We start from the raw sequence: 25,744 nt of genomic DNA, 5'->3' as shown, positions 1-25,744 counted from the left end.
TTTGTGGTATCAACACATCAAAAAATACAGAATGATTTCCAAATGATAGGGCCCTCTTGGACCCGGGGCTATAGCCCCCCCAAGCCCCTAGCTTAATCTGGCCCTGGAAGCAGGCCCAAAAATTTCGTGCCTATATTAGTCATGTAAAATCACACTGAATAGATAGACTATAGTTTTTTGTTTATAGTTCTTTCGTAAAACCCATAAGGCGATGGCTTTCTTGTATGTCCGACCTTTGTCGTCAAATCTTATTGTGGGATTTGCTAATTTACTCAAAATGTGTTGTGGGTAGAAAGCTCCACTCAAAACAGTAGGCAAAAGTTTGGAAAAAGTAAGTTTTTATTGCTCCATATCAAATAATCACTTGCTGAATCACTACCTTCACTTTGAAGACCATAAGTTGGTTATTTAGTTACGGATGGCATACTATATATCATAAATGTGCAGACGACAATTTGGTTATCGAAACACGCGTCAGACAGTGTAATTTTGAATGTAAATCTAGTGGTAGTATAAACAGTGTGTTCAGTATGAATATCACCAACGGTTCCAAAACATTCCAACTTAAACTAATAACTTTCCTTAAAATGAGATTGAAATATATGATACAACAATTATAAAACATTTAGGAGTACACTTAGATCCTAATCTCAAATGATATTATCATATAAATTATGTTATAAGAAAACAAACAAATTACTGGTTAAAAGTTTTGGCCACCTCATAATTCGTTTATTAACTTTTAAAATAATCAAAAATTGTCGATGAGTGCGACAAGTTGAAACTTGCAAGTACCGGTTGATTTATTTATATTATTTTTTGCGGGTTTTTTAATTGAGGTTTCCTCCCAGTGAGATGCAATAACGTGCTGTGATTTATACTTTTTTGGACTAAGACATCTGTAAAATTCATATACGAATTTTTTTTCTTGCAAATTCACACTTGTAAGTTTTAAAATAGGTAAAACCAAGGAACTATAGGCTGAACGTTGTGCATTAATCGCAAGTCTTCATAGTCTAGGCAAAAGTTACCGTACCATTGCCGCCGAATTAAAAATATCTCCAGGTACCGTAGACGTAAAAAAATTTACATCCATCAGGAGCTTTGCCGATAGAAAACATTCAGCTCCGAAAACCACAAAAGCTCAAGACATACATATTGTATTGATCAGTAAACTTGATCGACGACTCACGGGTCCAGAGATAGTAGCTGAGATCAATGAATCTAAGGATCTACTTTGAGAAGTTGCAATGGGCTACAGAGCAAAAAAATCAGACTCATGAAGAGTAGGAGGATGTTAGTTTCATGTGTAATTCCGACTGTAAAACACGGTGAAGGCTCGGTGATGTTTTGAGAATATTTTGGAGGAAGAGCGACTGGATTCCTAGTAAAAATTGAAAGGATTTTGAAAGCTATGAAAAAAATATTAAAGGTATGTACTGGGCAGCGTCTAATCGGCAGGAAATAAATCTTCTAGCGTCACAACGATCCCAGGCATTCCTTGAAGGTGTGTAAAGAGTATTTGAAAAAATTGGAATTGAAGAATGTACTAAAAGCAATGATTTTGCCGTTACAGTTGCTCGACTTAAGTCTGATTGAGTTGTTGTTGGACAAATAGGACAGGGAAGTCACAAAGCAGTGTTGTACTTCGACTTCACATCAAGGAATATCCCAAAAAACTCATGGAACCAAACAGATGACGATTATTGGTCAAAATGGTTACCGGTTACATACTTAGAAGTAAAAGGAGTGTTTTTTAATGAGATTTATCACAACCAATCGTATTGATTTTCTTCATCCCGTAGACGTTCATCCCGTATACGGTTTATAAAAAGAATTTGTGACTAATAATGGTAAAACATTACAGATTATCTTTTGTATAGTCTCCTAAGCTGGTAGATCTTTTATTTTTCTCCCCTTTTTCTCATTCCATGCGGTATAGTTGTATGTCAATATCTCGTTTTCCCTCCAAAGGTTGTTTTCTCTCAACCGGAAAGCGCTTTTTGATGCTACACCTTTTATGGACGATTTTATAGGCTAAAGGCTTAGGATTCCTTTTATAACAGATCATGAGAGGCCTTATGATTACTATATACCTCCAATATATCATTTTTGGTTTTAGTCCTCATTTTCCACCTACGGATGTAGAAAGTTATAATGTCTTTTTTCATTCTATTCTCTTCATTCCGTATCCATGAATGTTTGGAGTTTAGTATGATACGTATTCAGATTCATTTGATAGGCAAAGTTCTTGTTCATTCACATTTGGTACCGTGAACTTACCTTGTATTTTCTTGTGTACAAAATTAAATCCGTGCTTTTAGATCTGAATCCCAGTCTGTTATTTTCCACCCGCAAGGTGATATCTTCCAATACAATTTCATGATGTCGCTAATTATTTGTGGGTGCTTATCTGAAATTGAAACATCTACATCACTTTTGCTTCGATTCTTCTTCCTTCTAGTGTTCCTACAATCTTATTAATCACTATTGACCATAATAAAAAGGATGATCACTCCTCTTTATGGTGTTTTCTTTTGGTAGTTCTAGTGCTAATACTGTGTAATCCTATTCTCGAATTATTTTGCTTTTCTCGCACTTTTTTGCCAGAATGGTTCAGTCTCTTCATCAGTAACCAAGTTTTCAATCTCTCCATTCTATATGCCACCATTTTAAGTAGATTCCTTCTCTGAATATAGATCATCATGTTTTTAGATTCTGTCTTGATACACAAAGTTCGCTTGGTAAACAATCACCACCAATCTGTGTGGAATTTAGAGTTAGTTAAATCTAGTTTGTTTTTTGAACTCGTATAATATATTACTGTTTATGTCAAACTTCATAGAGTTCTACAGAATTGAACTAGGTACACTTTATCAAGAAAGTGAATAAGTTCTTGAATACTGAACACTCTGTTTACACTATCGCTACACCAACACTCACAATACACTGTCTGACGCGCGTTCTGTAAACTGTTTACCCTCATTCTCTGAAGACGATAATTTGGTTATCGAAACGCGCGTCAGACAGTGAATTGTGAGTGTTGGTGTAGTGGTAGTATGAATAACACCAACGGTTCCAGAAATTCCAACCAAAGTTCTTGACTGGTATCTGAAAGATAGCCAAGCTAGATGGACAAATATTTTTCTTTTTTATTTTTTGAAACCATAAACTTTTAATCTGCTGTATGTTGCATAAAATTTGGTATCATTGTTAATATCTTTATATCTCTAATATCCTTTTTCAAATTCTGATTTTCGAAATAATTTGTTTACGATAGAAGAGAGCGTAGGACTTTAAGTAAAAACATATAATATGATATTGTGAAATCTGAACAATGACTAACATCTGGTTCTATAATATATGCATATATATGTAAAATGGTGATAATTATATTAATTCTTGTGGTTAAAATTGCTTACAACATTTCTTCTATCTTTAGAAATATGTTTAGTAAATTAGCGGTATCAGAAATGAGTTATTGTTGTGGCCTATTATTCCATTTTTAATTTCCCGTTAAAATACTTCAAATATAGACTTACAATAAGGTAGGATGATTTACATTAAATATTCAACATTCATACATCCAATAATAAGATTAGAGGATTAAGTTGGCGTCGTAATAGTAAAATCAAAACCATAAAAACTCACTAAAAGACCGGCTAGTCGTGAAATCAAGCGTTGCCCGACAAGGTTGATGCCCAGCTCAGCCATTTCTTTTTTCTAAAGTTGTTTACCTGCTCTCAGGTGTGCAAGAAGAATACTAAGATGGTAGTATACACGGTAGTGCCAAGTTCTCGAGACATGCTACCGAAGAAGTGCCGGTTTTTGACGTGAAATTTTGTGTTAAGTGTTAATCAAATAATCTATATTGGTATTGGTTTTCATTGTAAGTAAAAATTACTTGTTTTATATATTCGAATCAATTTACGGACGGTTTGTTTATAATTTTTAACTACTAATTCTGCGGTTATTGACTTAATATGCTGCTTTGAGGGAGGTAGTTAATTCCAAGAAATTCAAAGAAGTTGTATTTAAAAAATTCTGTAGTGATTTTGAAATTACTCGACAATTTAGTTGAGAGTACACAGATGTTTTAGATTTATAAGTTATTTCAATAATTATTGAAATAAAATATACAACATTTTGAACTGATAAAAACACACAACATTTTTCAAAAGCTATGGGAACCCATAGTTGTTTCATACACCCTTTAGTTTTGAAGTGTTTTCCTATTTTTTATGCGTAGAATAGATTTTTCGAGGGTGCCGAGCCCAAATCTAGTCAAGTGATTTGTTATAAGCAATTTAATTGTTTATAAAGCTATAACTCTTATTCAAAAATAGATATCAAAAAAGAATTGTTTTAAAAAAAGGGCTATAAAAAAGATCTTCACAGATTTTGCAAAAAATCGATATGTAAAAAGTTATCGGCAAAATAATGCAAAATTGATGTTTTTCTCATTTTATTAGTCTTTACTTGGTTCTTATATAAGTAGAAACATTTAAAGCAGCTCTTTTCAAACTTTAAAATTTAAGCTTCAAAATGAGATATAGTAGACCCCTTAAATATCATCTGTTAAAAAGTTACTAATGATTGAATGTACAAATTTTCATGAAAAAAAAACACCGTAATTTGTTTTAAGGGTATATTAATTTGGAAAAAACGAGATGCACCTTATAGTAGCTTTAAGTGCTTATAAATACGAACATTTTGACCACGTCAAATTATGTTTTCGACCCTTATTTGTAAAGTTATTTACGTTTTAAACTGCGTGATCAAATGCTAAAGTGCGCGCCTGTAATTGCTTATTTACAGTAATTTAATTAGAGTTCATTTTTCATGGTTTCAAAAATATATTATTATTACAATATATTTATTATTTCATTGTTTTATTGCACCTCGCAAATATCTATTTTTTAATTTATAAAACAATCTAAATCTAAATTTAATAATTTTAATCGTTTGTTGCATCAGAATTATCCTTGCGAGTATTTTTTTAGAAAATTCAATTCAGAACTTGGTATTTTCGTATCTCCACATTTTTATTAAATATATTAACTTCCTTTTTGGTCAAAACCTAACATTTTCAATTATTACGTATATATGTGACGCTCAAAGACCGAAAACCACCAGTGGCCGTTTAAAACAGCCACAACGCGCGTTCTGTATGCATTACGTTTGCCACAACGCGTTGTGGCTGTACTGATATTGCCAGAACCCGAATGAAATTATTTTAGATTTAGAAGACGATCAGCTCACGTAATAAAATGCTACTTATTTATAATCATTTAGTAACAAAATATTACAATAATAAATATTTGAATAAATGTTTGACGACAAGGTTTTTATATATGTTTTATATCCATATAGTCAATAGTTAATATAACTAACCTAACCTAACATAAAATTCAATCAAATTCAAAATGCCACAATAATTCCTATGAAAAACAAATAAATGAATATGCAGCGAAGATTGATTTTAGTCATATACTTTTTTACATTAAAACTACAGTTAATAATCCATAGTTTGTAGTCAATAGTTAATGTAACTTTTTGTTTTTGCCTAAGGAATTATTGTGGCATTTTGAATTTGATTGAATTTTATGTTAGGTTATGTTAGGTTAGTTATATTTAACTATTGACTTTATGGATATAAAACCGTTGTCATTGAACATTCATTCAAATAATGAGTGTTGTACTACTTTGTTATCAAATTATTGTTATTATTAAGCAGTATCATATTACGTGGGCTGACGTCTTCCAAATCTTGAATAATTTCATTCGGGTTCTGGCTATATCAGAACAACCACAACGCGTTTCGGCAAACGGAAGCTGCACAGAGCGCGTTGTGGCTGTTTAAACGGCCACTGGCCGTTTTCGGTCTTTGGGCGTACTAAATATACGTGTTAGCAATACTTTTTTGAATGTAGGACTATATGGAATTGCCATCAACATCCAATTCTATCAAATACCACATTTCAAGAGTTTTCTATGCTACTTACGAGCAAATTAACATTTTAAAATGACAACGTAATATATTAAACCCATAAGACTTTGGATTTGAGATAGATGAAACTATTTTAATTCCAAAAAAAGTAGCTTCGCAGCTCATGAATTGCCACTGAATTGTAATTTCATGAAATGTAATACAGTATATGTAAACAGTATAAATTACAAGGTATATTCTGACGGGTAGTTCTGTGAAAGTCAGTACTTCTGAAACCAAAACGGGTAGCTCTGAAATTGAACTCATTTTATATTCGAAAGAAAAATAATACTACAACGTATATATTCTGTAAACTAACATCTTTATTACACTGCAGTACTTGAAAACTATAATATATTATTCACATATTTGAATAGAATTTTTTTTTAATAATAAATATTTTCTACCATTCAATCATGACTTAGTTACTTACAGTACAGTACAGGCACCAAATCAACACAATAATAAAAAATTATCTTTTTTTTTAGTTTTCGGTTAAGGGCCGCATAGTAAACTTTTCTTAAAATATACCCTAATCAATTACCGTGCCTGTCTTATTGTAAATGTAACAAACACTTGTAAAAACGATTATGATACGAAAATAGATTGAACATACTGGTACTAAAATGTTTGTCGTAATTTTCGTCGAAATAAGTTTTAAAAAAATTTTTGAGATCATAAAGAACTTCAATTAAATTACTGTAAACAAGTAATCGCGGGCACTGCATAACTTTATAACTAAGAGTCGAAAACATAATTGGAAGTGGTCAAAATGTAAAGTTACTATAAGGGGAATTTCATATTTTTTTTAATTTATATACCCTTAAAACACATATATACAAAATACGGTGTTTTTTTCATAAAAATTTGTACATTCAACTTTCTGTAACTTTTAAACAGATGATATTTCAAATCTCATTTTGAAGCTCAAGCTTTAACGTTTAAAATGAGCTGCTTTAAATCTTTCTACGTCATGTAAGAACCAAGTAAAAACTGATAAAATGAGAAAAAACGACAATTTCGCATTATTTTGGCGATAACTTTTTAAATATTGATTTTTTGCAAAAAACTGTGAAGATCTTTTTTATAGATCTTTTTGAAACCAAACTTTTTTACTGCAAACATTATTTCATATAGTTCTTTATTTAAGAGTTATAGCTTTATAAACAATTAAATTGCTTGTAACAAATCACTCGACTAGATTTGGGCTCGGCACCCTCGAAAAATCGATTCTACGCATTAAAAAACAAACCTCCCGTAGTTGCCGCACTATAAGTAGTCTGAATAATAAGTTCTAAGAATCACTTAGGTTGCTTTATAGGCTACTAAACTAGAAATTAAATAATTCAACTACATTATAAGTAATTAAAAGCATTTGAATTCAAGTGGTATCGGCGGAGGGGTTCTAATTGAAGACCTTGGTGGAAAAAAGTAACTAAAAGTTTGCTTCGAGATATTTAATTAAATCCTGGAATCATTTTTACATAGTGTTACATAAATAAAAATCGACAGATATCATCATATGCTTTTATTATTCGTTTCATATGAAAAAAGAGAAAAAATTATTTCAATTGCCAAAAATATTAACAAAGTTTTGGCTTGTATCCTTTTTGCCTGTTCAGTATAAGAAATGGTTATACTAGTTACGACGGATTAGTTATAAAACAAAATAATGAAAAAGTAATTTATATATCAAGGTACTGAAGTCGTACTTTTTGGTCCGAGACTGGAGATTAGTTGCTGATGCTTTCGAAATCGCCCATATTCAAAAAAAATTCAAAAATATTTCGAATTGAGGCAAGCAGAAAAGGTTATGAGTCCCTTGTCTAGTTACACAGTTGAATAATATGATTATTTTTTACAAAACTGACATGCAAATATTATTTCTCTTCATTTATCTATATTAATGGTAAAAGAACAGTTTGGATTATCCGTAATGTTAAAATGTTGTAAGCTAGTTGATATGTAATTCACTGCTGTCGAATATGGAGCGGATGGCAGGTCAGTTACTTCAGTACCTAGGCACTAAAAAGTAATTTCACTGACGATTTCTAGCGATCAATAGACATTAATGCTTCTCTTTACTGCCGATTTCCAAACAATAATTTTCTACAAAAACAATCTTTCAATAATGGGGAAAGCAGTAAAGGAAAAAATTTAAATAGCTGTTAAAAAATGTGAAAACCTCTATACTATATCAAGCTTTCGGACGACTTTGCATCCTTTTTTAGAGCTGTAATAAATACCAAAGAAACTTACTTGTACTTGACACTTTGTAAGATAAAACTCATGACGTAAAATTTCACTGGAAAACACTAAAAAATTGTTGTGAGCTTCTAGGCATCAATATTAAAACCGAATTTTGGTTTAAGTATAAAATAATTTTTTGGAAGAAATTTCAAACTAATATTACTTATTACCTTCGATTTTGAATCAATTTGGAAACTCCTTCACTGTGAGTATTCAGAAATTAATGTACGCAGTGGGAGTTTAATGAAAAATATTGTTTTTATCAATTTTTAGGACGCAAACAATAAAATTTTTCAACTTTAATAAAGTGTTTTTTGTCAGAGTCTTTACTAACCTATTATTTTACATCTTAAAAAATAAGAAAAACAATTTCTCATCAAACTCCCACTCCGTGCAATAATTTTTAAATAAATATAATATATAAGTTTTTAAATAGATTCAAAATAAGTTGTCAACAAATCGGAGGTAATGAATAATATTAGTTTTTTTAAAATTCCTGAAAAAGAAAAAATGTTTCATACATAAATCAAAATTCTGTTTTAACTTGAAGGCTCATAACAAATTTTTAATTATGTGTTTTCCTTATAAATTTTTTAGGCATGAGTTTTGTCTTACAATCTCAAGTACAAGTTATGACATTTCAGTAAATCACTATTATTTGAACCAGTTTTTTTGGTATTTATTACAGCCTTGACAATTGATGCAGACTCGTTCGAAACCTTGGTAAAGTATAGAAGAATTCACATTTTTTGAAAAACCTGACTGCCATGACAATTTTTCCTATGATTGAAAGATTATTTTTTGTATAAATAATTTTTTTTTACTTTTAATGATATGTATACAAGCTTTCGAATAACTACGTATTCGTCATTAGAGAATTAATTAAACCATTATTGCGGTAGAGTACATTTTTTATAAAATAATAATACCCTGATGATGGATACATATTCATTCGAAAGCTTGTTAAAAAGGAGTACAGTTTGGTGTGTTTTATTGCCACAGTCTCACAATAACGACAATAAACAAAACAATATTATATATTGAAAAAATTGATTATTTCCATTCCGAGTCCGTTCAGGCGTTCTACCCAACCGATTTGCTTAATTTTTTTTTTCAATGAAAGGTATTGATCAGCACAGATCAGCCATCAACCATCGGATTTTATCTAATTTTCACCATTCTCAAGTTATACTCAAATGCGATTTCCCCCTGTACATTACTTATGGGTGTTTTTCACATATACACGTTCTATCCTCAATATCTCAGGTTATATTTAAGATAGAGACTCCGTTTTGGTTTAAGAACACTTGCTGAACCACCTTCTTTCTTTTGAGTTTTTGAACAATTAAATCAGTTGAGTTGTAGAGGAGCTAGGCGTGGACATTCAATGTGGAGTTATGGATTTTTGTAGGTTTTTGGCAATTTTTCTACATTCAAAGATCTATATCTCAGGTTCTAATATAGCTACAGAGTTCGTTTTGGTTTAAGAACACTCGATGAAACACCTTCTTTCTTTTGAGTTTTTGAACACTTAAATCGGTTTAGTTGGAGAGGAGCTAGGCGCCGATATTCAATGTGGAGTTATGGATTTTTGTAGGTTTTTGGCAATTTTTCTACATTCAAAGATCTATATCTCAGGTTCTATTATAGCTACAGAGTTCGTTTTGGTTTATGAACACTCGATGAAACACCTTCTTTCTTTTGAGTTTTTGAACACTTAAATCGGTTTAGTTGGAGAGGAGCTAGGCGCCGATATTCAATGTGGAGTTATGGATTTTTGTAGGTTTTTGGCAATTTTTCTACATTCAAAGATCTATATGTCAGGTTCTAATATAGCTACAGAGTTCGTTTTGGTTTATGAACACTCGATGAAACACCTTCTTTCTTTTGAGTTTTTGAACACTTAAATCGGTTTAGTTGGAGAGGAGCTAGGCGCCGATATTCAATGTGGAGTTATGGATTTTTGTAGGTTTTTGGCAATTTTTCTACATTCAAAGATCTATATGTCAGGTTCTAATATAGCTACAGAGTTCGTTTTGGTTTATGAACACTCGATGAAACACCTTCTTTCTTTTGAGTTTTTGAACACTTAAATCGGTTTAGTTGGAGAGGAGCTAGGCGCCGATATTCAATGTGGAGTTATGGATTTTTGTAGGTTTTTGGCAATTTTTCTACATTCAAAGATCTATATCTCAGGTTCTATTATAGCTACAGAGTTCGTTTTGGTTTATGAACACTCGATGAAACACCTTCTTTCTTTTGAGTTTTTGAACACTTAAATCGGTTTAGTTGGAGAGGAGCTAGGCGCCGATATTCAATGTGGAGTTATGGATTTTTGTAGGTTTTTGGCAATTTTTCTACATTCAAAGATCTATATGTCAGGTTCTAATATAGCTACAGAGTTCGTTTTGATTTATGAACACTCGATGAAACACCTTCTTTCTTTTGAGTTTTTGAACACTTAAATCGGTTTAGTTGGAGAGGAGCTAGGCGCCGATATTCAATGTGGAGTTATGGATTTTTGTAGGTTTTTGGCAATTTTTCTACATTCAAAGATCTATATCTCAGGTTCTATTATAGCTACAGAGTTCGTTTTGGTTTATGAACACTCGATGAAACACCTTCTTTCTTTTGAGTTTTTGAACATTTAAATCGGTTTAGTTGGAGAGGAGCTAGGCGCCGATATTCAATGTGGAGTTATGGATTTTTGAAGGTTTTTGGCAATTTTTCTACATTCAAAGATCTATATGTCAGGTTCTAATATAGCTACAGAGTTCGTTTTGGTTTATGAACACTCGATGAAAAACCTTCTTTCTTTTGAGTTTTTGAACACTTAAATCGATTTAGTTGGAGAGGAGCTAGGCGCCGATATTCAATGTGGAGTTATGGATTTTTGTAGGTTTTTGGCAATTTTTCTACATTCAAAGATCTATATGTCAGGTTCTAATATAGCTACAGAGTTCGTTTTGGTTTATGAACACTCGATGAAACACCTTCTTTCTTTTGAGTTTTTGAACACTTAAATCGGTTTAGTTGGAGAGGAGCTAGGCGCCGATATTCAATGTGGAGTTATGGATTTTTGTAGGTTTTTGGCAATTTTTCTACATTCAAAGATCTATATGTCAGGTTCTAATATAGCTACAGAGTTCGTTTTGGTTTATGAACACTCGATGAAACACCTTCTTTCTTTTGAGTTTTTGAACAATTAAATCAGTTGAGTTGTAGAGGAGCTAGGCGTGGACATTCAATGTGGAGTTATGGATTTTTGTAGGTTTTCGGCAATTTTTCTACATTCAAAGATCTATATCTCAGGTTCTAATATAGCTACAGAGTTCGTTTTGGTTTAAGAACACTCGATGAAATACCTTCTTTCTTTTGAGTTTTTGAACACTTAAATCGATTTAGTTGGAGAGGAGCTAGGCGCCGATATTCAATGTGGAGTTATGGATTTTTGTAGGTTTTTGGCAATTTTTCTACATTCAAAGATCTATATGTCAGGTTCTAATATAGCTACAGAGTTCGTTTTGGTTTATGAACACTCGATGAAACACCTTCTTTCTTTTGAGTTTTTGAACACTTAAATCGGTTTAGTTGGAGAGGAGCTAGGCGCCGATATTCAATGTGGAGTTATGGATTTTTGTAGGTTTTTGGCAATTTTTCTACATTCAAAGATCTATATCTCAGGTTCTATTATAGCTACAGAGTTCGTTTTGGTTTATGAACACTCGATGAAACACCTTCTTTCTTTTGAGTTTTTGAACACTTAAATCGGTTTAGTTGGAGAGGAGCTAGGCGCCGATATTCAATGTGGAGTTATGGATTTTTGTAGGTTTTTGGCAATTTTTCTACATTCAAAGATCTATATGTCAGGTTCTAATATAGCTACAGAGTTCGTTTTGGTTTATGAACACTCGATGAAAAACCTTCTTTCTTTTGAGTTTTTGAACACTTAAATCGGTTTAGTTGGAGAGGAGCTAGGCGCCGATATTCAATGTGGAGTTATGGATTTTTGTAGGTTTTTGGCAATTTTTCTACATTCAAAGATCTATATGTCAGGTTCTAATATAGCTACAGAGTTCGTTCTTTTCTATTATAATGATTTCTGATACTTATTTAATGGATTCGATGCGAGCGAAGCCGCTGGTAAAAGTTAGTCGTTATACTAAGATCTAAACAAGAAAAATAACTTGGAGGTATGTTACCAAAATTTTGTTTCGAAATATTAGGGAATTAAGTATTTAATCCAATCCTGAAATCATTTCTACACACTGATGAATAAATAAATGTCGACAGATATTACCATATGATTTTATTATTCGTTTCGTAGGGGAAAGAGGGAAAATTATTTCGGTTGAAGAAAATATTAATGATTTTTTAAAAAACGTGTGGATTGTACCCATTTTGCCTACGATAGAAGAAACCCAAGTCTTTGCCAACCAGTTGGGTATGGAAACCAGAACTTAAATCATACTGAAACAGAAGATGTAGAAAATAGAACTAATTTCGTTTTAAATATATTTCTTTTCTTTATAATTACAGTTAGCGAGAAAATCTTTAAGTTATTATTGTTTTTTTGATTTAAGCGTAATGATGTGGGGATAATATTGTGGGACTGTGGCAATCACACACCAAACTGTACTTATTCTTTATAATATGCATTCCAAGCTTCCGAATTACTACGTATTCATCATCAAGGAAATAATTAAACCAGAATTGGGATAAAATTAAATTTTTATGAAATATTTATGTCTCATTGTCATTTTGAATGTTGTTTTTTGAACATAAGGATTTCAAAATTTTATGAAAAATTTGTTTTATCGCATCGTTTGATTATATCCCTGATGATGGATACGCATTTATTCATTTTGGTTCAAGCCTATCCGTAATGAAACGTCAAACCAAACTTAACAAAAAGCTACTATCAGCTGTTCAATGATTGATTTGTCAAATAAAGCATTGTTGCCAGTTCCGTTATAAAATAACTCTCCCACCTCTATGCCGAATGTATTATGTAACTGTTGGAACACTAAAAGCACAAGTAATTACTTAGCAGTAGTTTCAGATTTGACGTCAGGTATTCCTTAAAAACATTTTTGTGTCAGTCAAAAATAAGTGCCTGGTACATTTTTTATTTTCAGTATGTCTGTCGTAAGTTCGCTACTCTATTTAGGCCAGTTCTTAGATTTATCCTATAAACTAATATAAGAAAATAACTCGGGTTTGTTCGAAAATTTGTATCTCAAGAACGACTGGACCCATTTGAAAATTGACGAAAAATAAATAAAAGAAATAAATTTTTTCCATACAGAAAACTCGTGGGTCAAACATTTAATGTTCCTTCCGTCGATACGGTAAATTCGTATTTAATATATAACTGAAACTTGAAAGTGGAAATACTAGATACTCGATTTTTTACCCCTGAATGCATTAAAAGAGAAAAAACCGGGAGGTTCTATTTAAAAAAATAAAGAAATTTGATATTTGTGAAGTTAAACTTTGAACACTTTTTATACACACCCTGTATAAAATGAATCTATTTTCAACATAGATTCAAATACGTCTGAGCTTGCTAAGAGCAACCGGATAGAAACTATTTTCATATCTTTAAGGGTATTCTCGTAAAAAAATAATGTATAGGGGTTTGCAACGGTCCAATTTTTTACAAAAAAGTATGCATTTTTCGGAAAAAGTTTTCAAACAAAAAATGTATACAGGAAAAGACTTCCCATAGCGAATTTCTTAGCTTAGCTGCACATTTCTTCAATAGGATTGGTATTCAAGCGGGGCCAGTGGCTTTATTGATGTCCAGGACTTTTGTCTGCCACATGTCTGTGTCTAAATGGCATCGATGAACTAACGCCTGGCAAACTCGATGGATCTATTTGCCACGATGCAAAATTCGTATCGACATGGCATTGAACAAGATACAAATCTTGATAGATTATGAAAAGAATAATCAACTTTGGTATAGAATTACAGCTCAGATATCTATCACAATAAATTAGATCTCGATTTCGTTTAGTTGAATGATAATATTGAGCCTGTTCCCACTATAATTAATGACTAGATTAACTGACGAGAATCATTGAGAATTTTTTAGACTGGTCTGTATTGTCTGATGTGTTATATTCAGAAAATACTGGTGACGTAAGTCGGGATAAAAATAAATTGTGTGGTCCAAAATATACCAAGTTTTTATTAGAATGCGACGACAGTTAATATAATTAATCAGACAAACTGCGTGCTGCAAATGTGTCCTGTTAAATTTAACATCTAAAAATAATGGGTACAATTTCATAACAGCATCGACTTATTATTACTATTTGAAAAATGGTCCAAAAAGACCAAAAACATTTGTAGAAATTGAGTTGGAATATGCTGTGCAAATATCTCAATTAGTATTAACAAATACTGATTTTCACTTATAATCTTTCTAGAGTTTGAATTATTTCACGCGCTTATTTTTGTTCGATGTTTGGTGACTATTATTCGTTAAATTTTTATTTGTTGAAAGAAATGTTGCGTTTTGGAGAAGACAGTTTGGAAAGAATTAAGATTATGAAGATACAAAAAATACATTTGAAGAAGAACCATCTAGTAGAGCTCGCTAAAATTTCAGAAGATGAAAATTGTAAAGACTATAAAAGTTATGAAGGTAGATAACTATTTTATTCTAAGTCGGAAATTTTCATATTTTTTGTGAGTCAGGTCAGATTAAGTTATCAAAATGAATTAAAACAGATAAGTACTACTAAAGTTTTATGAAGAATAGACAATTAGTGAGAACAAACACATAGCTCCTTACTTTATTTGCTGTTAGATGAGCGGACAAGGCAAGAGACATTATTAACGTTTTGCTGTTGCAATAACATGAAAACATACCCTGCGTTTCTAGTGAATAACATTTTTCCATTGTCCAGTTGAATGGTGGAATTTGAACCGCAGAAGAAATTTGTCGAAAAATGGATGAAACTTCAGAAGCATTTGAATATTTGAGTACATATCTATGCGGCAGGCGTGCTGATTCAGATAAATTTAGAAACATGGGAGCAAGGAGAACGTTTGCATTAGGACTTTATGAGATTCGAACAACATTATCAAGACCAATGTATTTGAAAACATGATGTGAGACTATATTTGGGGTTTATTTAGTTAAAGTACTTATGAACACAAAAGAAAAAGTGAAAGTGTCATTTTAATTGTACTTTAAATTTATGAATTTGATGCTTTCAACTCAAATTTTGTGTTAACGGAGCGATAGAGGCGACAAAATGACCTTATCATGTCAAGACAAGGTTAACAAGGTCATCAGATAAACCTAATTCAAATAAATTAATTTACAATCAGGTTTTCCTGACCATGTCCGTATAAAGAAAAGAAAATAAAAATATTTCTAATCAGGTTATCCTGACGAAGTCCACATTAGGATCATATTAGGTTGAACCTATTGAAAATAAATTGATTTTTGTTCAGGCAATCCTGGTCATTTCCTCGCAAGGAATCTCTAATTTGTTATAATCTTATAAGAAATAGTCTTTATATTTTAGTATCCTGACGAAGTCCACACTAGGATCACATTAAATGAATTATTTGTCATAAGGTCTTCCTGATCATGTTCCTACAAGGAATTTCTCAGATTTACCTTACTGGAAAAATTATATAATTTGGAGAAGTCAATTCGTCCTGAATATTATATTGATATACTGATTATAACAATTCAAGGCAATCCGGATGAGAACCATGTAAAGTAATCCTGATAAGGATCTCATGAGGTTATTCTGATAAGGATTTTATGAGTCCTTTCTGATCAGGACCATATTAGGTAATCCTAAAAGGGCCATAATGAGGTAAAGCTTATCAGGACCTCGTAAGTGATCTGCGTTACATCCTCATCAGGTCCTTGTCAGGTTATACTAACCTTCACCTTACCAGGGTGTGGTCATTATCGGTTCCTCGCAAAAAATTCGGGAAGATGACCTCAGGGTGCAAGGTACACCCATGGTAACGATGGTATTTTTTTTAATGTGACTTATGGGAAAAACAGAATTGAGTTTTTGTGGACGATATCTATAATTGAATTCGTGAAAAGAACGATTGAAAATCAGTTCCACCGCAGTCTACTAAATATATGAATCATCATTGTGTATCATTGTATTGTGGAAATCGAAATGCCATAATTTTCTCAGATTTATATACCCACATTATGTTATATTTTTAATAAATGTATGATAAGAAATATTCTGTGAAAATTTTGTTCTTTTAGTGCTTTTTATCATATTGCTTCATCACTTTATTTAAACTAAATATCAATCAATATCATTCGGTTATATACCGTAGGTTTCACTTTTACTTTACCTCGCGTATGATATATGGGTATCGCTCATTTTTACGCACTTTTGAAAGGCGAACTGCCAAAACAACGTCATAGTTACACCCACATATTATGACGGAAACATCAAATGTTTTACAACGTCAACGGTTACCCTCTACTCTAGTAGCGAGATTGGGATCAAAACTTAAAATAAACATACAAGTCGGAACAGTCTAGAGATATTTTTATTGGTTTATCGACGTGTTGATGTACTGTATCAATAAAAAAAAATAAAACTTCTAGTAGTCACTTTAGAAATTCTTATTTCTAGTTATCTTCAAAATTAATAGCTTCTCCAAATTGGATCTATCATTTTTCTATTTTTCTAATTTCTACATGTAGATTGACTCAGTAAAATATTGGTAATTTTGTACAAAATTTATATCCATTTAAGGGATAAGAAGGATGAAACCTTCACAAATATGATGTGTTTCATCATATGGCATTTTAGTGTTAATTTATATCAGGTGAAGTTAGCAATAATAAAAAATTCTGCTTTCTTTATTGTTGTGGAATGAAGAACTCTCCATAAATAGACGAAATGTGTTTTTAAGTGCATTTTTATAAAAAAAAACTAATGACATTTTCATACACAATCGTTCGAAAAAAGTTTTTCCAATAATAAAACAGCTTTTCAATTCCGTCTTTAAACAATTCTGCCACATATACCAATAACGTCGCTTTGACATCATCGTGGTTACAATTATTTGTTCTTTTAATTATTCAATAAATCATCAATTTTTAGAGGATACACTGCCGACATTTCGTTAAAAAATGCATTTTCTCTTTCTGTATACGAAAAACCTAACCTTACCTAGCCCCCAGCCCCGCCCTGAACAATATTTTCACGAATATTGAATGTTTGCAAGATATAAAAATTTCAATTTTCAAACCTAAAAAACTATGTGAAGATATCGTTTATTACCAAAAAGATATCGGATACTTTTCACATGCCCTTTGTAATTAATTTGTCTCCTATTATTTTTAAAACTCATACCCTGTATTTGAACATCCTGTGTAGGTAGCGTATTTTACTACTTCCATTAATTTTAGATTCCGTATTTTCGACTCGTATCTATAATTCTATTTTAATCCATGATCTGGTTGAATCATACCGACCGCGAACATTACATAAACAAACAAAGCGAATCCACAACATTACAATTTGTTTTCTCTATGTCTAACTTAACTTGAATTTTCATCCATAATAGTGTAATGTACTTACGAAGGTTGCCAACTTTAAGAAACATTCAAGTTTTTAAAAATAGATAAATCTTACAGCGCGAATCGCTTAACTCATTTAGAACTAGAGTTTCACTCTTCTGTCTACCGCGTACATAATTTTCATTTATGTGCCAATTAAAAATTAGATCGCTCGATAAAGTTGAAATTATCTCTTGCTTTTTTTCGAGACTCGAGGAACTATATCTGTTCGTGTACGTTCTAAAAGTTTCGTAGATTGTGCTAGTATGTTTCTTGAAAAAATTACTGATTATGTGTGTATTGGGATTAATTATCCTAAAGTTTTATGTAAGTATGACGATAACTATTATGGCAAATACATTAACGCGACTTACCTAAACATTAACATTTCTAATTAAAAAAATTTACAATTGTGAATTGTTTATATGACGGTTCTAAATTCAAGCAACAAAATTCATTGTTTGCATGATAATATGATGGGGCTTTCCATTCCCTTTCAAGGATGTGCTGCTGTATCGTTTTGAAACAATTATTGAATTATGTTTGATTTATTTAAACAAATATATTTTTACATAATTACATACGTATTTTTTTCAACATACTCTGTACATAGAGATGCTGTTATTGTATAAAATCAAAAAGTACTGTATTTAATATGTATTATCCAGCAAGTGAAAACGTTCATCATCTAATTGATTTCATGTCCATTTCATAACAAAAATAAAATATTTGTTTTTATCAATACAGTACACAGTGTGTTTGTTTCTAATTTTTTGTTAAGAAGGTGTTAACTTACCCTTGTTAAGAAGTTGTTTTTTTGACAAGTTGTATAAAACTTGAACCTATTTAATTTTTTGTCTTTTTTTGAACTAAAACCAAAAAGTACTGTATTTAATATGTATTATCCAGCAAGGGAAAACGTTCATCATCTAATTGATTTCATGTCCATTTCATAACAAAAATAAAATATTTGTTTTTATCAATACAGTACACAGTGTGTTTGTTTCTAATTTTTTGTTAAGAAGGTGTTTTTTTGACAAGTATAGAAATTTGATGTACTTTGGATCGCTTGGCAATTTGTTCTTAAAAAAAAATCTAATCGAAGAATCTGTGTCAAATGTTGTCAAAAACATTAAATCCCTTACCAATTAAATCAACTGCGATAAATAGTCATCAAAACGTTTTGATGAAACTCGTTTTTAGAGAGTTTATTGGTAGTACAGCCATTCAAGCTTAACATCGACAGAAACCTCGCAATTTTAAAGAAGATCTTGAAAATTTGGTATTAAGTTACCCTCCTCTGCAAGCCTGACTTGGTCGAAAAGTGTGTTTTTTATTTTTAAGGGGTGAAAATAACCGCTTACTCCAATAAATTAAAAACTAATCAATTAAAGCGGTAACGGGCTATAGTTATGTTCAAATATAATAAATGTTGATTGTTTTGAATCATGACTTTTATATTTTGATATTTTACAACTCACCTACCCTTAAAAACAACCCCTCATAAAAAGATTATTTAAAAAATGTAGTGAAAATCATGAATTTAAGATGGTAATTTTTTCTAGTATAAGAAATCTGACCCTCAATATTTTTAATAATACAACCACCAAAAACCACCCCTCGGAATGGAAAAAAATTGCAAATTACTAAATGGGAGCAGTTATAGGGCTCATTATGTTCAAACATGTGAAATAATTGTTGTTTCTTTATAATGTAAGTAATATTTCTATTTTTTATATGGAACTACTGTAAATTCCGAGTACGAAACATTTGACATTGGAATTTTTAATTTTGTACCTCATAAGCTGAGGACGAGGACGAAGTAAAACGATTAGATTTCACTTAAAATTGACAACTGTATGTACGAGGATGGTCCCAATATTAGCAGGCTCGGCACAAAAATGTTGGAAAAAATAAAAAAATATATATTTATTTTTCAACGTAATTTCCTTTTAGCTCCCTACACTTTTCCTAGCAATGTTTAATTAGTTCGATATCCTTTTTTAAAATGAGAATCGTACAACTCCTCAAAATGGTACTGTATTTCTAACCTGACCTAGAGATGGCAGCAGTTGCTTCAAAAATACCACAGTATTAAAAAGTACACAATCTATACAGCCTAGATTTCAATTTGGAGACATTATCATTATTGAAAAATTACAGACCTTTCTAGATATCTCCGAAAATAGACACCAATTTTATAGTAAATAGTAAATTTTTTGAAAACAAAAAATTTTTTCTATCAATCAAGCATTTAATTATGGAAGCATTCTTCTTTTATTATCTATTGATTTTGCACATTTAACTTACATTGCTCTAATATTCCGCTCAACTAAACCTAACCTAACCTAACCTAACATCTATCTGCTCATTCTGCTCTGCTAACTTCAGTGATATGTTATTTGCACCTTCTCTAAGAGAAAATAAACAGAAAATCATCGACCCTTGACTAGGAGGATGGTCTCAGAAGTACCTGGCCTGATCTAGCCTGTTTGGCAGCCTTCAATAGTAGATGTTTTCAGTGAATTTGTAAATAAGGAAAAAATTGGTCATCGTTATATAATACAATACTTTGAAAAGCCTTGGTCCAAAGTATATTAAAGCTGCGAAGACCAGCATCGTAGTGGTCGACCAAATGAGATGATGACTCCAGAAATGTTGAAGAAAATCCACAAAGCGGAATTGGATGATCGTCGTCTGAAAGTGAGGGAGCTTGTAGGCAAAGTAGGCAAAATTTGCACATGAAGAGGCTCTGCGCGAGATGGGTACCTCGTTTGCTCACAATAGAAGAAAAATAGCTTCGTGAGGATGTTTCCAACGAGTGTTTGGCCATTTCATAACTATGGATGAAACGTGGGTCCACTACTCTAGTCGTCTCGAAACAAAAGAACAAGCAAAGAAGTCAAAGACCGTTCCATCTGCAGGCAAAGTCATGGCGTCGGTTATTTGAGATGCGCGTGGGATAATTTCCATTAACAATCTTGAAAAAATAAAAACTATCAACGGCGAGTATTATGCGAACTTATTGGAAAGTTTGAGTGACGAAATAAAGTCGCATGTGGCTTTGTTTCATTAAGACAGTGCACCAGCTCACATATTCGTTATTGAAATTAATGAATTGAAATTTGAATTGCTACTTCATGCACCCTATACGCCAGTTTTAACCCCTCGGATTATTTTCTATTCCCAAACTTGAAAGAATGGCTCAGTGGTCAATAATGAATAGGTGATGCCAGTAGTTAATGGCTGTTTTGAGGAAATTGACGATTCTTATTATAAAAAGGGTATCGAACTTATTGAACATCACTGGGATAAGTATATGGAGCTAAAAGAAGATTACGTGGAAAATAAACATGATTTCTCCAAAAATTTTTATGTTTTCTTTATTGAAGCAGTTATTTCTGGGATAACACTGGTGTGGTATCTTTAGACAGGCAGCTGGACGATCTGAGAACGAACGATCTTCGTCAAGTTTCCACTATTAAAATGTTCAAATCGACGCTGTGCCGTTAGTTCATTAATTGTGTCTTTGCCTTCAATTTCTTGTATATTCCTTGCTGCTATTGCGACCAGTCTAACTTTTTGTTTCCTACAATATCTTAACCAAATTTCATATTGATCGCAATTCATATTACTTATTATAAAAACCTCTTTTTATTGATAAACAAAATGACATTGGAAACAATTGAAACTTTCAACGAAATGTTATAGGAAACTATCAATATTTGTGAATAAACGTTTTTTCTTTGTATTTGTATCTTATTATTATTATAATCGTGTTGAAGTATTTAACATTTCCGCTCGTTAGATAATAAATTAGTAAATTGATTGCGTGCATTACTGCTGAAAAATGAAATCGTGGTAGGATAAATAAAAGAGATATTTACAACAGGAGTCTACAGCTTTCTTTTTCGCATCCCGCCTTTCGTACACCACACACCTAATCTAACCATTCGTTTTCCTATTTAGCTCTGTCTTTCATATTTTGATCAATTGACGGTATTTATTCTAAAAGGAGATTGCGTTGAAACATAAATCCATTTTTTTTTTCAAAATTTTTGTGTTTTCTTTGTTGGGCAAGATACTTCTACTTAAAAAAATAGAATCAAACACACTACGGTATTGATAAAATCTAGTATTTTCTTTTTGTTTTGTATAGTATTTGGTGATTATCTAAAAATCATCCCCCACCCCCTATCGACTTATGGTTATGGGGGGTGATGAAGAAAAGTGTACTGAACACTAAAAAAATTATTCCAGTCGTCGGTCATCCCTTCTTAAAAAATAGAGAGGGCTAAAGAATAAAAATATGACATTTTCGAAATTACGTGTGCAAACAAATTATAAATTTTATCTGAAAATATATAAACAAAAAATATAGCTAAATAGTGAAAATAATTTATGAAAAATATATGAAATTAATTCAGTGGAATTATAAACAGTTATTGAGGTAAGTAAGTATTATTTTATTATAATTGAAAATTCAATAAGTATTCATTTATGGGTAAAATAGGGTAAGAAAAGAATCGAGGGATGTGGCGGGGGTGTTACAAGAGCACTGAAAGATGTTGTATAAATAGTGTTCTTGAGTAGAACCTAACCTAATTTAGATAATTTTTGCCAACCAACAAAAAACATACATAATTTGTTAACATCTGTCTTTTTCTGTATAAATATAGATAAAACTTAGATATTTTAATTCCAGCGTTAAGTAATTTTTGATCATTTATAAGAGAAAACCTTGAATTTTCGTAATTATGATGCCATAAAAAATTTGTCATACATTGAATAATTTTTAGACTAGTCTAATCCAAATAAAAGCAGACAAAAAACAATAAAACATTCCCATTAATTTATTTCTAATGACAAACGGAAACCTATTGTTTGCTTTCTAAGAATAGGAATGTTTGCTAAAAATAAAAAAAAAACTAGAACTATGTTCTAAACAATGGAAAGTGAGTCAATGTTTTACTAACCTGTAATCTATAAGGTTTCTCCTTAATCTTCTTTCAGTTATAGTTCGACACAGTTTCACATCAGTCATAATGAGAATGTGATTAACATTTTCATTTACAAATTTAACGCGAATAAATGTTTTCATTCAATAACACATTTCCAATTATATAGATGGAAATATGCGTTTCCGGTTAAAACTAGTAAGTGATATCTGTATCAAGTAGTAGTATTCTAAAATTATTATTAGCAATGCATTTCGTAATACATTTTTACTTCACTGAAGTATATAATACATTAGTTCACAATCAAAACATAAACCGTATTTATATTATATTATGTCGTGGTATTTCGTTCTTTTGTAGATTATTGAATCTTAAACGCGCAGATTAGGACAAACTAAAATATATCTTGAATTCAACATTCGACAATCATCAGCGTAGTTAAATCTAAAAAAATTTCAAAATCTATTATAATATAAATGTTACGTGCTGAGATCAGTTTCCATAGAACTAAACTCATCCATATCCTTAAGAGTTTATTATTGAGTCGCATCTCCGATATGCCCTTCTGGGGTACGTGTACTCAATTTGAGTGAATCTTCAAAGTACAAAAGAGAGCTGCTAGATATTTACTCGGACTAGACAGCAGGGCTGACTGCAGGGACTTCTTGTAGACAATAGGTTTACAAATTGTAGCAATTTTTTGACAATAAAGCATTTCTCTCTCAATCTCTCAAAACACCAACTATAAACTATTACTTTACAAAAACCTCAAAAACATATATGTACAACTATATCTGTGTGTAAATATAAGATACGATTCTCTACTGCTACGATAAGAAACATTGAATCATTAGCCTCAATTTTGGGTCCAGTTTCCTTTTTATCATTGGAAGATAAAACACGCGTGCAATTTGGTATTTCAGCAGCAAACTCACAAGCACCAATATCTATGCACCTTAAATATTATGTAACATAACATGACGATGATCTTATGGTCTCAGAAGAATAGAAGAACTCATTCCCTTTGTCTATGCAGGTATAGTAATAAAGAAAGATGGTGAAGGGAAACCTGAAACTGCGACACACTCTGGGTCTACATACATATCAATTCGTAGTGGAAAGTTGCAATGACGAAAATCCACGATACGGGCGAGTTATAGTTTCCGCTATACAACATTTTAAAGATTTTTATTTAGATGCTATAAATACTCCGGGAGGAAATGTTTTCAACAGCGTGGAACGACGAATGGCACCTCTTAGATGCGAACTTACTGGTGTTGTATTCAAACATGACAATTTCAGTTCACATTTCTAGTAATCGAACTATTGATTTAGAGTTAGAAAAGCGAAACTTTGCGAATGCATGCATTGCAATATTTGGAGCCAATCGATCATGTGCCAAGAGATACTAGACATTAGTCAGACGTCAAACGGGTACGTAACTTCAGGAAAAGATTAGTCCGAATGTATATTCGCTTCACTATTACTTCAGTTAGCTTCGTATTTTCGAGAGTTATCACATTTGAAGCAAGTTCCGAATGATGGCACTATATAAATCCACTAATCAACACAAGCAATTACATAAGAAACACAAGAGGTTTTACCTATCACGAAGTTTCTGCCAGACTCCTTTGTGTGGATGATGACGATGATGCTGGATGATCAGATGAAAAATATGTTGGCACAACTGTTCTTGACATCAACAATCCAAACCAGAACGAAGTGGTTGCTATGCCAGTTGTAAATAATTTAAAAGAGAGTCCATGGACTCAAAATTTAGAAGATTAATTAATATAATTCTATTAATGTTATTTATTTTGTTAAATTCCTTAATTAAGATAATTAATCGTTTTTTGTTTTGTTAATTGTTTCATTTGATGTTAATTTTATTAGAAAATAAAGTAAATGGAAATAAAACTGATTTCATTCGGTAATTTCTAAATGTAAATTTACAAAATATGAACGTAACGCCACCAATAGGGAGGGGAGGAGTCTCAGAAATGTGACCAGCTATGACAAGGATGAGGGGAGGGGAAAAATCAGAAAATTCGTGTGACGTAATTTATGGATGACCCCTAAGGTGGTAAGCCAAATACTTCGCGTTGTATAAAGGCAGCCGTTCTAGCTTGAGATCTATATAATACTTTAAAAATAATTCATGATCGGAAGTTTACGATAACATAACATAAAATTACTACACATTTCTAATTATTGCGTCTAAATGATTGAAAAGAGGTTATAGTCCAAGCGGCGACCGCCGTGAAAGAGTGGTTAACCAGAATAAGTACTAAAATATATTTTATGAAATTTTGAATATTAGATGAATAATAAACCATTGATCTGGCGGTCTTTGACGTGTCCAAATTTTGTTATTTTAATAAAATTTCTAATTTATTTTTTCGTAAAATCGATCTACATAACTTAAGTATAATTTTTCAGTTTACGATGGCGTTTTGACTAGATAAATACAGAAATTCAAGTCTGACGTTCTTGTTCTTGACGCAACTGTGTGTCAGACAGTCCCCAACAAACTTATAACAACAACAAATTTTCTATACAAGGTATAAAAAAAAAGTAAACGTCAAAATTTTTATCTTTTATTCCTCTTTCAAATAGAATTGGTCTGGCACGTGAATACTTGACCAAAATTTTCCCAGACCAGGATTAAGTAAGTTCTTTTCTCCTACTTGTTAAACGCGAGGTTTTTTTTGTTTTTGTTTATTGAAATAAGAAAACAGAATCATTTCAAGTACGGCGATTTAATATTAATACCTGAATTACAAACATCTGCAGGTTATCATTTGTAATGTTACCGTAATCTAGTAAAAAAAATCTGTTGTTGACGAATATAATAAATCTTCACAAAAAGTCAATACAAATAAAGATAAATTTGTTAATGTAAGTATATACTGTCTCGATCGTTCCACGATTTATTTAAGTGCATTTAATATTCTTAGGCTGAACTAAATACTT

The 25,744-nt window shown here is 31.6% G+C and overlaps 2 protein-coding genes across 6 annotated transcripts in view; one reads left to right on the top strand and one right to left on the bottom strand.

Moving 5' to 3' along the window:
- The window catches only part of LOC130897451 (uncharacterized oxidoreductase YjmC-like), a 43,360-nt gene extending 20,448 nt beyond the window's left edge, over positions 1-22,912 (bottom strand). Inside the window, exon 1 of one of the 2 annotated variants that reach the window (XM_057806308.1) lies at positions 22,790-22,912. The gene's annotated coding sequence lies outside the window, so the exon portion shown is untranslated. The remainder of the gene's footprint in view (positions 1-22,789) is intronic. The other variant, XM_057806309.1, reaches the window with a different exon arrangement.
- Positions 1-25,744, top strand: part of LOC130897446 (probable beta-hexosaminidase fdl) — a 126,345-nt gene that overhangs the window by 631 nt on the left and 99,970 nt on the right. The window contains exon 1 of one of the 4 annotated variants that reach the window (XM_057806301.1): positions 3,680-3,889. The exons of 1 other annotated variant lie outside the window; for it this stretch is intronic. Coding sequence is in view for 2 of the 3 variants with exons in the window: in XM_057806295.1 (XP_057662278.1) it covers positions 18,105-18,140 (36 nt within the window). In the remaining variant the exon portion in view is untranslated. Of the gene's footprint in view, positions 1-3,679; positions 3,890-17,764; positions 18,141-22,822; positions 22,970-25,744 lie in introns of those variants that run through there. 2 more of the 4 variants (XM_057806295.1, XM_057806297.1) reach the window with 2 other exon arrangements.

This window comes from Diorhabda carinulata, chromosome 8 (genome assembly GCF_026250575.1).
Source record: "Diorhabda carinulata isolate Delta chromosome 8, icDioCari1.1, whole genome shotgun sequence".
In the NCBI taxonomy this organism is placed as follows: Eukaryota; Metazoa; Arthropoda; class Insecta; order Coleoptera; family Chrysomelidae; genus Diorhabda; species Diorhabda carinulata.
This window is presented reverse-complemented; position numbering and strand designations above follow the sequence as displayed.